The sequence below is a fragment of the Procambarus clarkii genome, chromosome 43 (genome assembly GCF_040958095.1).
Source record: "Procambarus clarkii isolate CNS0578487 chromosome 43, FALCON_Pclarkii_2.0, whole genome shotgun sequence".
Classification (NCBI taxonomy): domain Eukaryota; kingdom Metazoa; phylum Arthropoda; class Malacostraca; order Decapoda; family Cambaridae; genus Procambarus; species Procambarus clarkii.
In genome coordinates, this window is record NC_091192.1 from 18586072 (window position 1) to 18600583 (window position 14512).

General features: G+C 43.9%; 1 protein-coding gene across 2 annotated transcripts in view; it reads left to right on the top strand.

The window, feature by feature from the left end:
- ProRS-m (prolyl-tRNA synthetase 2-like protein, mitochondrial) overlaps nucleotides 1-13007 on the top strand; it is a 114631-nt gene extending 101624 nt beyond the window's left edge. For both annotated transcript variants that reach the window (XM_045738548.2, XM_045738547.2), the window contains 2 exons: nucleotides 9950-10165; nucleotides 12677-13007. In XM_045738548.2, coding sequence (XP_045594504.2) covers nucleotides 9950-10165; nucleotides 12677-12988 — 528 coding nt within the window. In that variant the 3' untranslated portion in view covers nucleotides 12989-13007. The remainder of the gene's footprint in view (nucleotides 1-9949; nucleotides 10166-12676) is intronic.
- Nucleotides 13008-14512: the final 1505 nt, after the last annotated feature.

Sequence of the window (14512 nt, forward strand, 5' to 3'; positions counted from 1 at the left end):
TTTTCTTTTTCTTTTTGTTTATCTACTTGGTGCGGGGGTCTGCCTTCGTTCTTGCCCCTTGTGTCCCTTATGTTCTGAGTATTTTCTGGTGGTACCCCCTGCTAGGTCCCCGTGAGTGTACACGTCCCGGGGGTTCAGCTCTTAGAAAGTTGTTTGGTAGCTTTAGGTGCCGGTTAGCAGTACCCTGCCTGGGATTACCTGAGCGCGAGTCCTCTTATAGTAAACGCTCGGGACCCTGGGAAACCCCTGGGGGCGCGCGGGTCCGATGGATGTGACCCCAGAGTCCCCCCTCACTTCCAGCGAGTTTGAGGGTTGCTCTCACCCTTTGTCTCTGGGTGACTCTGTTTTTCCTCTGTCTGCTGCCTGTGGGGTCGGTGACACCTTCGACCCGGAGTCCTGCGAGTTTGGTTGCTCGTTGTGGCTCGGTTACCCAGTTGTGCTGAATAAGCGGGTGCGGGCAGCAGGGATGTTGCACTTGAGCCTTGGTGGTGGCAACGTTCTCGTGGTTACTCCCCGGGAGCCCCGGGGCTGCCCCGTTTTGGTTCGTTTTGGGACTTGGGGGTGTTGGTTGCTTCGGTTCCATCCACGCCCCCTTGTCTTTCCCCTGGATCGCCCTTCCTGCCTGCATCCAGTTCCTTACCGTCTGTAGGTTCGGGGCGGGGTTTTGATGGTGTTGAGACTCGGGCAGTCTTGGGGAATTCCCCTTTCGGGGTAGTGACGGGGGCATTTGAGCCTGTTCCTCCAGCCGTGTTGTATGAGTCTGCCAGTGGGCTCCCTTCCTTAGTGTTTTCACAGCTGCCCCGGTTTTCTGGTACGGCCGGGGCTTTGGGGGAACGGCTCGGCCCCGGGGCCTGTCGTGTAGGTTCCCGGGCTGGGGAGGGGCTGACTTGGGGGGCCTTGGCCTAGTTGGACCCCGTGGGTTTTTTTATCCCCCTCTAGGCGGGGCTTGTGGTTACGCGGAGTGGGGTCTTTCCTCCCCACTCGCCGTACGTGCTGTTGGGCGTCGGCCCCTCCCCGGGCTCGGTTCCATGGCCTTTGAGTTGGTTGGTTCCGTCCTGTGGGTGGATGTTTCCTCCCACCCTTTTTTTGGGGACGGTGTTTTCGTCATGTTTCCTCGTTCTTGGGGTTCTACGTGACTTCTGGTCTCGGGTGTGCCTGTGCCTTTGTGTGCCTTCGGGACTAGTGTTGGTTTCTGTGTTCTTGAGGGTTCGGGAAGGTTTTTCGCTACTTCCCGCATTATTGGAATGTCTGTCGGCTCCTTGTCCTTGTCGCCGTTTTGGGCTACTTGTGGCCCGGTTGGGCTTCTTGTGGCCCTGTTGGGCTGCTTGTGGCCCTGTTGGGCTACTTGTAGCCTTGTTGGGCTACTTGTAGCTCTGTTGGGCTACTTGTTGCTTTGTTGGGCTGCTTGTGGCCCGGTTGGGTTCCTTTTTGGGCTCTGTCTTTGCTTCGTTGGCCGGTTTTATTGTTCCTGCTTACTCTTTTGGCTACTTTTCTAGTGCAGTAGTCCTGGTTGGCGCCTTCCCGCAGAGAGGGTTGTGCAGTTCGGCCAGCGTGTCATGCGCATGCGCTGTAGAGTTTGTTTTGGTCTGGGCGGTGTTTCAGTGCTGGTGTTTTGCGCCCTTTTTGCTACAGTGCTTCGCCTCTCGCTCTTCTCCCTGGCTGCGGTTTGTGCCCCTTCGCTCCGGGGGTGTCCTGGTTCCCTGGTGTGGGCCGCCTCCTTCGCCTCTCCCTGCTCTCCTGAGGGTCCGGCCGGGTCCGGCTCTGGAGTCTTCACCTGGCGGTGCTCCCAGGTTCTTCTGGGCACGATTGAGTTGTGTCACATTCGTGCCACCGTTCGCCAGGTGAGTTTCTGCAGTCTGGCGTCTTTTAGCCGGGCGCTGGATGCGGTGTTGTTTATATACCTGTCTTTATTTAGATATATTTTTGTACGACTGAGTCCATTCGCACACCAGTGACTGTCCCTTTTTCAACCCTTCCTGTCCCCCCTCATGTGCATGTCCAACCCGTGCTAGTCATTCTGGGGACCCTCCTTTTTCATGTTGTGTGGTATGGGGGTTGTGGGGTTGGTTCTTTACTCACCTGGTAAGGCTCCTGGCTGTGCTTGCAGGGTTTGAGCTCTGGCTCTTGGGTCCTGCCTATCTGGTAGAACTTGCGGGATAGTACCAGTGGAGTGCAGTGGTGCTGTAGGCACAATTGGGGAACACTGTATAACCATCAGAGGTCTGCGGTTGTTACATGACCTACTTGCAAACATAAGCCTTCTTGCTGGTAAGTCCGTGGACTTCCGGGGCACACAAACCTGTTTTCAAATAGATGTTCCGGCCCATCCTGGTTGTGGGGGTATGTGGGCCTGCGGGCCGCTCCAAGCAGCTGCCTGATGGGCCACCCTCTGGCCGGTCTAGCCTGGCCTCGGGCCAGGCTTGGGGTGTAAATGAGCTCCCAGTACCCCATCCAGCAGGTATCGAGCGGGGTTTCTCCGCCGTCGATCGCCTGGTGTGCAGGTTTCTGGGCCTGCTGGGTTTTGTCGTGTCTGTTGGCCCTGTCTGGGGTCTGCCTGCTCCGTTCTCTGCCTTTGCAGAAGGGAGTTGCTAATTACATGTTGCATGTTGTGGTGGTGCCTGTTGCTGCTACTGCACGTGTGCATTGGTACCGTGTTTCACGGTGGCGTGTCCTTGTTCCTGTGTCCGGTTGTGGTGTGGCACTTTGCTGCTGTTTTGTGCCTGGGGTTTGCGTATGGGGGTTTGGTTGTTGTTTTTCATGGTCTACGGGTACCTGTTTTGGCCCTCTCATGTGCGTGGGGGGTTTTCTGTCCCTGCCCGATTGTCTACCCCTGGTTGTTTTCCTGGGGTTTTTGTGCTTCTGCTCTTTCTTCCTGCCTCCTCTGCAGCAGGGGTGTTCTGCGTGTGTTCCTGGGCTTCTTGGGCGTTTTTCAGCCTGTGTCCTGTGGTGTGCTTCTTTGTCTCGGTCTATTGCAGTTGTTCGTACCCCTTGGTTTGGGTACTGTTCTGGCGGCACCCCTTCCGCCTTCTTTGGTTTCCTGGCTTGCCCTGCCGGTTGGTTTTTTGGGGTCCTGCGATGTCTCGCGTCGGACCCGTCGTTTCTGAACTCCTGGCAGGCTTGCTTGCTTTGGAGAGTTTTTCTGTTCGGCAGACGTTCCATCTCCTTGTGCCGCCTGGGTTCCGGTGGTCGCGCCCGAGATCTTCCCGCGGCTCCGCCTTTTCCTGGGCTCGGAGGGGCCTTGTCGGGGCTGCTTATGTTCTGCCTCACGGTCTCGCCTCCGGTTGGTGGTCGGGTGGCTTCATGGTAGGTGTCCCACCTGCGTGCTTCTCTTGGCGGCAGTATGGGGTATTTTGGCAGTCCTTCCTTTCCTGTCCCTTCTTATGTGGTTACTCTTGTTAGCTTGGTTTACTCTCGGCTTGGTTTTCTGGTTGGGGTTGGGGGCCGTCATCTTGCCACATACTGTCGCCTCTTTTCATGCATCGCTGGCGGAGCCGCTTCGGCTTGCTTTCGGTCTTGGGGTTGCTTCTGCACCGTTAGTATGCTGTCTCGTGCGTCGTTTCACCTTCGGCCTGTTCGTTCGCCGCTTGCACCATCCTGGTCTCTGGTCAGCGTGCTCTGTCTTCTCCTCGGTTGGTAGTGCCCTTTCAGTTCCGGTGTGTTTTTTCGTCGGCTCTTTTTCTTTTTGGCATTTGCCTCTGGGGGTCGGGTCGCTGAGTTTTCTTGCTCCTTCGGTTTTAGCGTTTTGGTTGTTAGGTGGCAGCAGTCTCCATCTTTTCTGGCACGGGATGGGGCTGCTGCATTCTGGAGGGGTCCAGAGTTTGTTGGTGCTTCGTTGGTCGGGCCGGGGGTGTGTCGTGTTTTGTGTTCAGTGGCGGCTCTCCGCTGTTGTTTGCATGCCACGTCATACTAGTTTGCTTGTTTTCTGTTGAGGAGTTTTATCCACTAGTTCGGCTTTAGGTAGCAATTTTCACCAGAATAGGGGTTTGTTTTGGAATGCTTACCTTTCTGGATGCTTGACCCGGTCGATGGCAGACATAGAATGCTTCCAACCACACGGGGGTTTCTATAGGCCATTGCTCCCCTTGCCTCTCTGAGGGGGCCAGGTTCTGGCCGTGGTCCCCGGTAGGCCCTAGAACTCCATACACATGACTGATGCCAAAGTCTGACATTAACATATCAGCCTGGTAAAGCTTCGGAGAGCCTCCGGGTCTCACCCAGAAATTGGCATTTCATTACATTCAACGCTGGTTTTTTACATAATTTGAATATTTTTCAAATTATGCCCCCTTATGCTGAGCAGTTAAAGGGTTAATTAGCATTTTACACTTGTTTTATGTTCCAACTCACATTGTCCCATTTCCATCCATTACATTCCTAGCTTCTTATTTTAAGTTTCACCTTTCCCATTTCCCTTCCCATTCTGGTATTCCAATTCCCATTCCTAACCATTTCCTTTCCCAGTGCTCCCTCTTGTTTCTCATGTTACAAGTTCACATACAACATGCACGTGATTTCAACTGGGAGTGAATGCTCCAAAGACTGTACAGGGATTTGTATGTTGGTAAAGATGAATGAGGTTACAGTATATTGGCTTAGAATGGTATTTGTTTTTGTTCTGATTTTTAAGTGCTATCTCATATTGAAAATGTGTTTTTGGAATTTTTGTCTCTTGTACTGGTAGTTGCAGCAGTGTTGGGTGTTGTAGTGGAGAGAGAGTGAGAGAGAGAGAGAGAGGGAGAGAGAGAGAGAGAGAGAGAGGGAGAGAGAGAGAGAGAGAGAGAGAGAGAGAGAGAGAGAGAGAGAGAGAGAGAGAGAGAGAAAATGAGAGAAAATGAGAGAGAGAGAGAAAATGAGAGAGAGAGAGAGAGAGAGAGAGAGAGAGAGAGAAAATGAGAGAAAATGAGAGAGAGAGAGAAAATGAGAGAAAATGAGAGAGAGAGAGAAAATGAGAGAGAGAGAGAAAATGAGAGAGAGAGAGAAAATGAGAGAGAGAGAGAGAGAGAGAGAGAGAGAGAGAGAGAGAGAGAGAGAGAGAGAGAGAGAGAGAGAGAGAGAGAGAGAGAGAGAGAGAGAGAGAGAAAATGAGAGAGAGAGAGAAAATGAGAGAGAGAGAGAGAGAGAGAGAGAGAGAGAGAGAGAGAGAGAGAGAGAGAGAGAGAGAGAGAGAGAGAGAGAGAGAGAGAAAATGAGAGAGAGAGAGAGAGAGAGAAAATGAGAGAGAGAGAGAGAGAGAAAATGAGAGAGAGAAAATGAGAGAGAGAGAGAGAGAAAATGAGAGAGAGAGAGAAAATGAGAGAGAGAGAGAGAGAGAGAGAGAGAGAGAGAGAGAGAGAGAGAGAGAGAGAGAGAGAAAATGAGAGAGAGAGAGAGAAAATGAGAGAGAGAGAGAAAATGAGAGAGAGAGAGAAAATGAGAGAGAGAGAGAGAGAGAGAGAGAGAGAGAGAGAGAGAGAGAGAGAGAGAGAGAGAGAGAAAATGAGAGAGAGAGAGAGAGAGAGAGAGAGAGAGAGAGAGAGAGAGAGAGAGAGAGAGAGAGAGAGAGAAAATGAGAGAGAGAGAAAATGAGAGAGTGAGAAAATGAGAGAGAGAGAGAGAGAGAGAGAGAGAGAGAGAGAGAGAAAATGAGAGAGAGAGAGAAAATGAGAGAGAGAGAGAGAGAGAGAGAGAGAGAGAGAGAGAGAGAGAGAGAGAGAGAGAGAGAGAGAGAGAGAAAATGAGAGAGAGAGAGAAAATGAGAGAGAGAGAGAAAATGAGAGAGAGAGAGAGAGAGAGAGAGAGAGAGAGAGAGAGAGAGAGAGAGAGAGAGAGAGAGAGAGAGAGAGAGAGAGAAAATGAGAGAGAGAGAGAGAGAGAGAGAGAGAGAGAGAAAATGAGAGAGAGAGAGAAAATGAGAGAGAGAGAGAAAATGAGAGAGAGAGAGAAAATGAGAGAGAGAGAGAAAATGAGAGAGAGAGAGAAAATGAGAGAGAGAGAGAGAGAAAATGAGAGAGAGAGAGAGAGAGAGAGAGAAAATGAGAGAGAGAGAGAGAGAAAATGAGAGAGAGAGAGAGTAAATGAGAGAGAGAGAGAGAGAGTAAATGAGAGAGAGAGAGAGAGAGTAAATGAGAGAGAGAGTAAATGAGAGAGAGAGTAAATGAGAGAGAGAGAGAGAGAGAGAGAGAGTAAATGAGAGAGAGAGAGAGAGAGTAAATGAGAGAGAGAGAGAGAGAGTAAATGAGAGAGAGTAAATGAGAGAGAGTTCACGTGAGTGAGAGAGAGTTCACGTGAGTGAGAGAGAATGTGAGTGAGAGAGAATGTGAGTGAGAGAGAGTTCACGTGAGTGAGAGAGAATGTGAGTGAGAGAGAATGTGAGTGAGAGAGAATGTGAGTGAGAGAGAATGTGAGTGAGAGAGAATATGTGAGAGAGAGAATGTGTGAGAGAGAGAAGGTGTGAGAGAGAGAATGTGTGAGAGAGAGAAGGTGTGAGAGAGAGAATGTGTGAGAGAGAGAGAGAGTGAGAGTGTGAGAGAGTAAGAGAGAGAGAGAGAGAGAGAGAGAGAGAGAGAGAGAGAGAGAGAGAGTATGAGTGTGCGTGTGTGAGTGAGTGTGTATGTGTGTAATTACCTAAGTGTAGTTACAGGATGAGAGCTACGCTCGTGGTGTCCCGTCTTCCCAGCACTCTTTGTCATATAACGCTTTGAAACTACTGACGGTTTTGGCCTCCACCACCTTCTCATTTAACTTGTTCTAACCGTCTACCACTCTATTTGCGAAGGTGAATTTTCTTATATTTCTTCGGCATCTGTATTTAGCTAGTTTAAATCTATGACCTCTTGTTCTTAAAGTTCCAGGTCTCAGGAAATCTTCCCTATCGATTTTATCAATTCCTGTTACTATTTTGTATGTAGTGATCATATCACCTCTTTTTCTTCTGTCTTCTAGTTTTGGCATATTTAATGCCTCTAACCTCTCCTCGTAGCTCTTGCCCTTCAGTTCTGGGAGCCACTTAGTAGCATGTCTTTGCACCTTTTCCAGTTTGTTGATGTGCTTCTTAAGATATGGGCACCACACAACAGCTGCATATTCTAGCTTTGGCCTAACAAAAGTCGTGAACAATTTCTTTAGTATATCGCCATCCATGTATTTAAAAGCAATTCTGAAGTTAGAAAGCGTGGCATAGGCTCCTCGCACAATATTCTTTATGTGGTTCTCAGGTGATAGTTTTCTATCTAGAACCACCCCTAGATCTCTTTCTTTATCAGAATTCTTTAAAGATTTCTCACGTAATATATAGGTTGTGTGGGGTCTATGTTCTCCTATTCCACATTCCATCACATGGCATTTATTAACATTAAATTCCATTTGCCAAGTGGCGCTCCATGTACTTATTTTGTCCAGGTCTTCTTGAAGGGCATGACAATCATCTAAGTTTCTTATCCTTTCTATTTTCTTAGCATCATCAGCAAACATGTTCATATAATTCTGTATACCAACTGGTAGATCATTTATGTAGACAATAAACATCACTGGTGCAAGAACTGAACCCTGTGGTACTCCACTTGTGACATTTCTCCAGTCCGATACATTGCCTCTGATCACAGCCCTCATTTTTCTATCAGTCAGAAAATTTTTCATCCATGTTAGAAGCGTACCTGTCACTCCTCCAATATTTTCCAGTTTCCAGAACAACCTCTTATGTGGAACTCTGTCGAAAGCCTTTTTTAGGTCCAGATAGATGCAGTCAACCCAACCATCTCTTTCCTGTAATATCTCTGTTGCTCGATCATAGAAACTGAGTAAATTCGATACACAGGATCTTCCAGATCGAAAACCATATTGTCTGTCTGATATTATATCATTTCTCTCCAGGTGTTCTACCCATTTAGTTTTAATTATTTTTTCCAATATTTTGACAATTACACTTGTCAATGATACCGGTCTATAATTAAGGGGGTCTTCCCTGCTTCCACTTTTGTAGATTGGAACTATGTTAGCCTTTTTCCACACATCAGCTACAACTCCTGTATACAGGGATGCCTGAAAAATCAGTTGAAGAGGAATGCTGAGCTCAGGTGCACATTCTCTCAGAACCCATGGTGAAACTTCATCTGGACCAACTGCTTTGTTCTTATTTAGCTCCTTGAGCATTTTTTCCACTTCGTCTCTGGACACCTCTCTGTGCTCTATGTTGTTCTCTGGAATTCTTATTGTATCTGGTTCCCTGAAGATTTCATTTTGTACAAACACACTTTGGAACTTTTCGTTTCATGTTTCACACATTTCCTTTTCATTTTCCATGAATCTATTTCCCATTTTCAACCTCTGAATATTATCCTTTACCTGCAATTTGTTGTTTATGAATTTATAGAACAGACCTGGTTCTGTTTTGCATTTGTCTGCAATCCCTTTTTCAAAATTTCTTTCTGCCTCTCTCCTCACTGCCGTGTAGTTGTTTCTCGCATCTTTGTATCGCTGGTATGTTTGGGGGTTCGGCCTCTTCCTGTATTGATTCCATTTTTGTGTCTTTTGGTCTCTGGCCCTCTCGCACTTTCTGTTGAACCAATCCTGTTTCCTAGTTCTGCTTCTCTGTTTTGGTATAATTTTTTTTGTGCCTTTATCATATATTTCACAAAACCTGACATACATCTCATTTACTTCCTTGCCTAGCAACAAGTCTGTCCAATTATACTCACTAAAAAAATTTCTAAGGTTGCCATAATGTCCTCTCCTAAAGTCAGGTTTTTCATTTGCATCGACCGTCATATTTTCTTCCAGATTATAACGCATTGCATATTTTATTCCCAAAAAGACATGGTCACTTTTACCCAAGGGAGGAAGGTACTGAATGTCAAATATTTCTTCCTCCTTCCTGGTAAATATCAAATCTAGCATGGAGGGGACGTCCCCTTCCCTCATCCTTGTAGCTTGTTTAACATGTTGATACAAGAATGTTTCCAGGATGAGGTCTACAAATTTACAGGTCCAGAAATCTTCTGTTTTAGCTTCACATGCTTCCCAGTCTATGGATTTCAAGTTGAAGTCGCCGACTATTAACAGTCGTGAACTATCGTTATCCGCTCTCGCTATGATCTCTCTCATTATTGTTTTAAGACCTTCTCGTTTACTATCTAGCTCCTCCTTTGACCATGTGCTGCTTAACGGTGGACTATATGCATTTATGATCATTAGTTTATCATCCTCATGGCAGATCTCTAGTGCTATTATGTCAAGTTCTTGTGGATTGGCAGTCAGTATTTCGTTCACCTTTAGGTGTTCTTTCACCAGCACAGCAACGCCACCGCCTTTCCTGATTTTTCTGTCCCGTCTCCAATTTGAGTAGCCCCTTGGGAATATGACCTCATTTAAAATAGCATCTTCAAGTTTTGTCTCCGTGAGTGCAACAATGTCTGGTGTCTGCAGCTGTATTATATCACTTAACTCCAGTATCTTTGATCTTACTCCATCTATGTTGGTGTATGCAATCTTGAGGAACTTGTTTCCCCTCTTCTTATTTTTCACTCCCCCTTTCTCTAATGATTTTGTTGGTTTGCCTTTATGTACCACTTTACTGGCCTGCCTACCCCTATCACTTTGTAGAAAAAAGAATTGATTTCTTCTTCATTCCTGCTCTCATTTAAACGTTTTGCCTCGGCGAGGTTCAGTTTCAGCTTCTCTCTATCTTCTTTTGAAAGATTTCGTCTTAACGACCACACTTTCCCATCCTCATCACTTTGTAATTTTCTAGCATACCTTAATATTTCTTCCATTTGTTTGGTACCATTTAGGGTGATCCTCAAAGGTCGATCTTTCCCTTTTACATATCTGCCTATTCTCCTGTAGTCGCAGACATTCTTGTGTGTGTGTGTGTGTGTGTGTGTGTGTGTGTGTGTGTGTGATATTACATTACCAATTTTCTTCTTGTGCACTTAAATAGCTGACAAATATATTGATTTTGTATTTTTTTTTTTAGGTCGGACATACCTTCCTTTTGGGAACAAAGTATTCTAAACCAATTAAAGCCTTTTATCATAATGTGGAAGGCAAGCCAGAGCTACTTCAGATGGGCTGTTATGGCCTGGGAGTGTCTCGCATTCTGGCAACAATTGTTGAACTATTGTCCAAGAATGATTGTATTAGATGGCCATGGAGCCTTGCTCCATTCAAAGTCTGCATAATTACACCAAAAGTAAGTTTATATTTAAGCAAATATTAAATACTGAATTAAACTTTAACAATATCTTAAATGTTAATGAAAACATACAGTATTCATAAGTAGCTGTACTCTGCCATCATATTGTACATTTTTATATATAATGATACAGGACTAAGTTTTGATGTTTTCCTATAATTATACTACAGAGACTGTTCAAGTAGCTGCATAAATATGAATCAGGAGCGATAATTTTTGTTTGAGTTTTAACTCTTAAATTATGGTAAACGTCATATATTGATCTCTGGGGTAATGCAATTATCATCGTACTGTATGTTAATTTTTAGTTATCACCAATAGATTTTTTATACAAATTATATAATAGTTTTAATAAATTTGTAAGGATGTAATGGAGTTAACCAATTTTCAATTTCTTTATTATGCACCCCATGCCCATCCTGTGGGCAGTGGTGGAAAGGGTTACAGGGGCACATAATGGGTTCAGGAACTGAACCCCAGAGTTCGTTTAGCTAAGCAAGTGACATTCTTTTGAAGCTAGTTAAACAATTGTCAATGTTATATATATACATGTACATATATATATACACTCATTTACACGAATACATATACACATCGATAATCTTCTGTATCACAAGTAATTCAACAAGAGGTTCATAACAGTCACTCTAGACCTATGAAAAGACTGCTATCGTTTTTAATTTCTTACTATAGATGAGGTTATCTTGTACCACCAGCATGGCGATTATTGTCAAATCACAATTTGGTGTTCCTGCTAGGCAATTTGGTGATCTATTTCTAGGCAACATTACCAGAAAGAATAGCAACAAAGGAATGGATTGCTTGACATTTCCTTTGAGCTGTTCAAGGAACAGATTTACGTGCAATATAAGAATACAGTACATACAGTATGTACTGTAGGTATGGTACATACATACAGTATATATGTACCATACCATACATTGTAATCCTACATCCAATACTCAATAATTTGTTTTTGTATTTAGATTCAGGTTTGAGCAGCAATATTTGCAAATTTGCCGACAATACAAAATTCAGGAGAGTAATAAACACGGAAAAAGACTCACAATTCTTCAAGAGGATCTGAATAAGGTTTTAAAATAATCAAAAGATTGGCAGATGCAGTTTAATGCTGACAAATGGAAGGGTTTGAGGCTAGGAAATGATGATAGTTACAAAATACGAGCTAGATGGTGTTGAGATTGCGAAGTCAGATTGTGAAAGTGATCTGGGAGTTATGATTAATAAGAATTTAAAACCAGAAAATCAATGCATAAATGTTTGTATTAATGCAAATAGGACACTGGGATCTATTAATCGAAGCATTAGTAATAAGACCCCTGGTGTTGTTCTTCAGCTTTATTTTGCTCTGGTTCTGCCCCATTTTAGTTTAGTTTTGGACTGAACTCTCCTCGCTGTACTATAGAATGGATATAAATTCCATAGAATACGTCCAGCGTAGGATGACAAAGTTAATCCCCCAAATTAGAAACCTGTCATATGAGAAAAGATTGACAAAGCTTAAATTACTTCTTTAGAATGGTGAAGAATTAGGAGTGACATGATAGAGGTGTACAAGTGGATGAATGGATATAACAAAGGGGATATTAATAGGGTATTAATGGTATTAACACAAGACAGAACACAAAACAATGGGTATAAATTTGATAAGTTTAGATTTAGGAAAGACCTGGGTAAATACTGGTTCAGTAAAAGGGTTGTTGATTTGTGGAACCAATTACCACGTAATGTGGTGGAGGAGGGGGCCCCTTGATTGTTTCAGGCGTAGGTTGGACATGTATATGAGTGGGATTGGGTGGTTATAAATAGGAGCAGCCTCGTTTGGGCCAATAGGCCTTCTGCATTCAGACACAGAAATCACAATAGCGTGATATATCAAATGAATAAATCCACAAGGTCCGAGATGAGAGTTTGAACTTACGTCCATGATGATCCCAGATGCACCTTAATCGACTGAGCCACGACACGGTCAAAAGAATTGCAACCAGGATTGCTACTGCTCTCACATGGATCCCACAATCTCTCTGAGACACAAAGTTGGGTTTTACACAATTCCCCCATGCACTTGGGCTCTGTCCAAACAGAACACCTTGTTGAACAAAGCCCAAGTGCATGGGGGAATTGTGTAAAACCCTGGTTTGTGTCTCAGAGAGACTGCTGGATTCATGTGAGAGCAGTAGCTATCCCGGTTGCAATTCTCTTGACCGTGTCGTAGCTCAGTTGATTAAGGCGTGTCTGGGATCATCCTGGATGTAAGTTCAAGCCCTCATCATGGCCCTTGTGGATTTTATTCCTTCTACAGTTACCTTTATTCTTATGTTCTTATGTTCTTATTTTTATTTATTTTATTTGCTTATTTTTATTTATTTTTATTTATTTTTAATTATTTATTTTTATTTATTTTTTTATTTTATTTATTATACCATAGTTAAATATAAATTACTACATTACTGTACAGTACTTTAATTTTATTATTTTTATCGACAGAAAGGAAGCAAAGAAGAGAGTGGCATGCTATGGGTGGATCACTTGGCCCAAGTCATCAGCTCTATGCCAGGTTTTGAAGACGATGTTTTAGTGGATGACCGAAATAAACTATCTATTGGAAGACGTCAAGTGGATGCAGACAAAATGGGGTACCCGCTAGTTATTGTTGTAGGAAAAAAGGCTTGTGAAAGTATACCCTTGTTTGAGGTTATTGATAGAGAAAGCAGTAAGACACACTTTCTTACACAGAAACTAGTCATTGACTTCTTGAAACAAAAATCACGAAAATGTAAATTTGAAGGTGTACAGTAATTAAACTGAGAGTACTAAAGATGTTTTAGTTGCTTAAAAAGTCTAAATTATGATTATTGAGGAAGTGGTATACCTGGAGAGTACCACCTCTGTAACAAAAGGGCAGCATAGGTTTTAAAAGGGAAAATTGTGCCCGAGAAACTAGATCGGGTTCTGTGACAGGGTCACTAAAATAAGTTGGATAGAAAATGGATGGGTAGACTATATTCTCCTAGATTGTCAAAAAAGTATTTGACACTGTTCCTCATAAAAGACTGGTGTATAAGATGGAGAAGCAGGACACAAAGTAGAGTCTCAGTCAGTGAGGTGGTTTCAAGCTGGAAGAATGTAACAAATGGGGGTCCAACAAGGCTTGGTCCTGGTATCACTACTGCTCCTAATTTAGGTGAGTAACCTACCTGAGGCAGTGAACTCGCTCATGTTAATGTTTGTAGGTGAGAGAAACCTGGTTTGAGGAATGTAAAAACAGAGGAGGACTGCAGGAAGTTACAGGAGGACCCTAACAAACTCCAAATGTGGGCAAATAAATGGTTGCTGGAATTCAATTCCTACAAGTGTATGTTAATGAAAATGAGAATGGGAGAAAGAAGGCTAAGAGTTATTTACACCATAAGGGGATGGCAACTATTGGAATAGGAAAGAGAACAATTTGGGAGTGGATATAATTCCAACACTATCACTAGAGGCACACACTAATAAAGTAACATCAGCAAACATTAGAACTTCCTCTAAAACCTAAATAAAGACTCTTTCAAAGCAATCTATAAAACATTTGTTAGATCAATACTTAAATATGCAGCACCAACATGGCATCTGCATCTTTTGAAGCATAAAATAAAAATGTAAAATTACAGGGATTTGCAACAACATTGGTGCCAGAGCTAAGAGGGTTAAGCTATGACAATAGGCTAGTGGAACTAGTCCTCACAACCCTAGAGAACAGAAGAGAGGGGATATGATTTCAACATACAAGATACTGAGGGGAATAAAAAAGGCCTATTTAAATAGAGATAAAGTAAGCTAAGAGAACATAAGTGGAAGCTAAAAATGTAAAGGAGTTAAAATAATATAAGGAAATACTCATTTCCTGTACAGGTAAAAAAAAGTGAAATGCACTGAAAAAAGCTGTGAAAACTACCTCTATCCTCAAATTTATGGCTAGATTCAATTGAGTACTTTATTTAATTAAAACTGGGTTAACAGACTGGAAATATGTCATACCTGTAAGTCATTATCAAAAGAAGGTACCAAGCCGGGCAGACTGTAGCATTCTTCAAGACGTGCCGGACCAACCGGGCTGTGGTAGGTATGTGGGTCTACAGGCTGCTCCAAGCAACAGCCTGGTGGACCAAGCTCTCACAAGTCAAGCCTGGCCCCGGGCCGGGCTTGGGGAGTAGAAGAACTCCCAGAACCCCATCCAGGTACAATCCAGATAGCGCCATCAGTGTCTCGGGATGTTTAAAAGGTCCTGAGTATCATTGAGGATGCCAATACGAGAACAAAATCAAATAACGCAAGTGATAT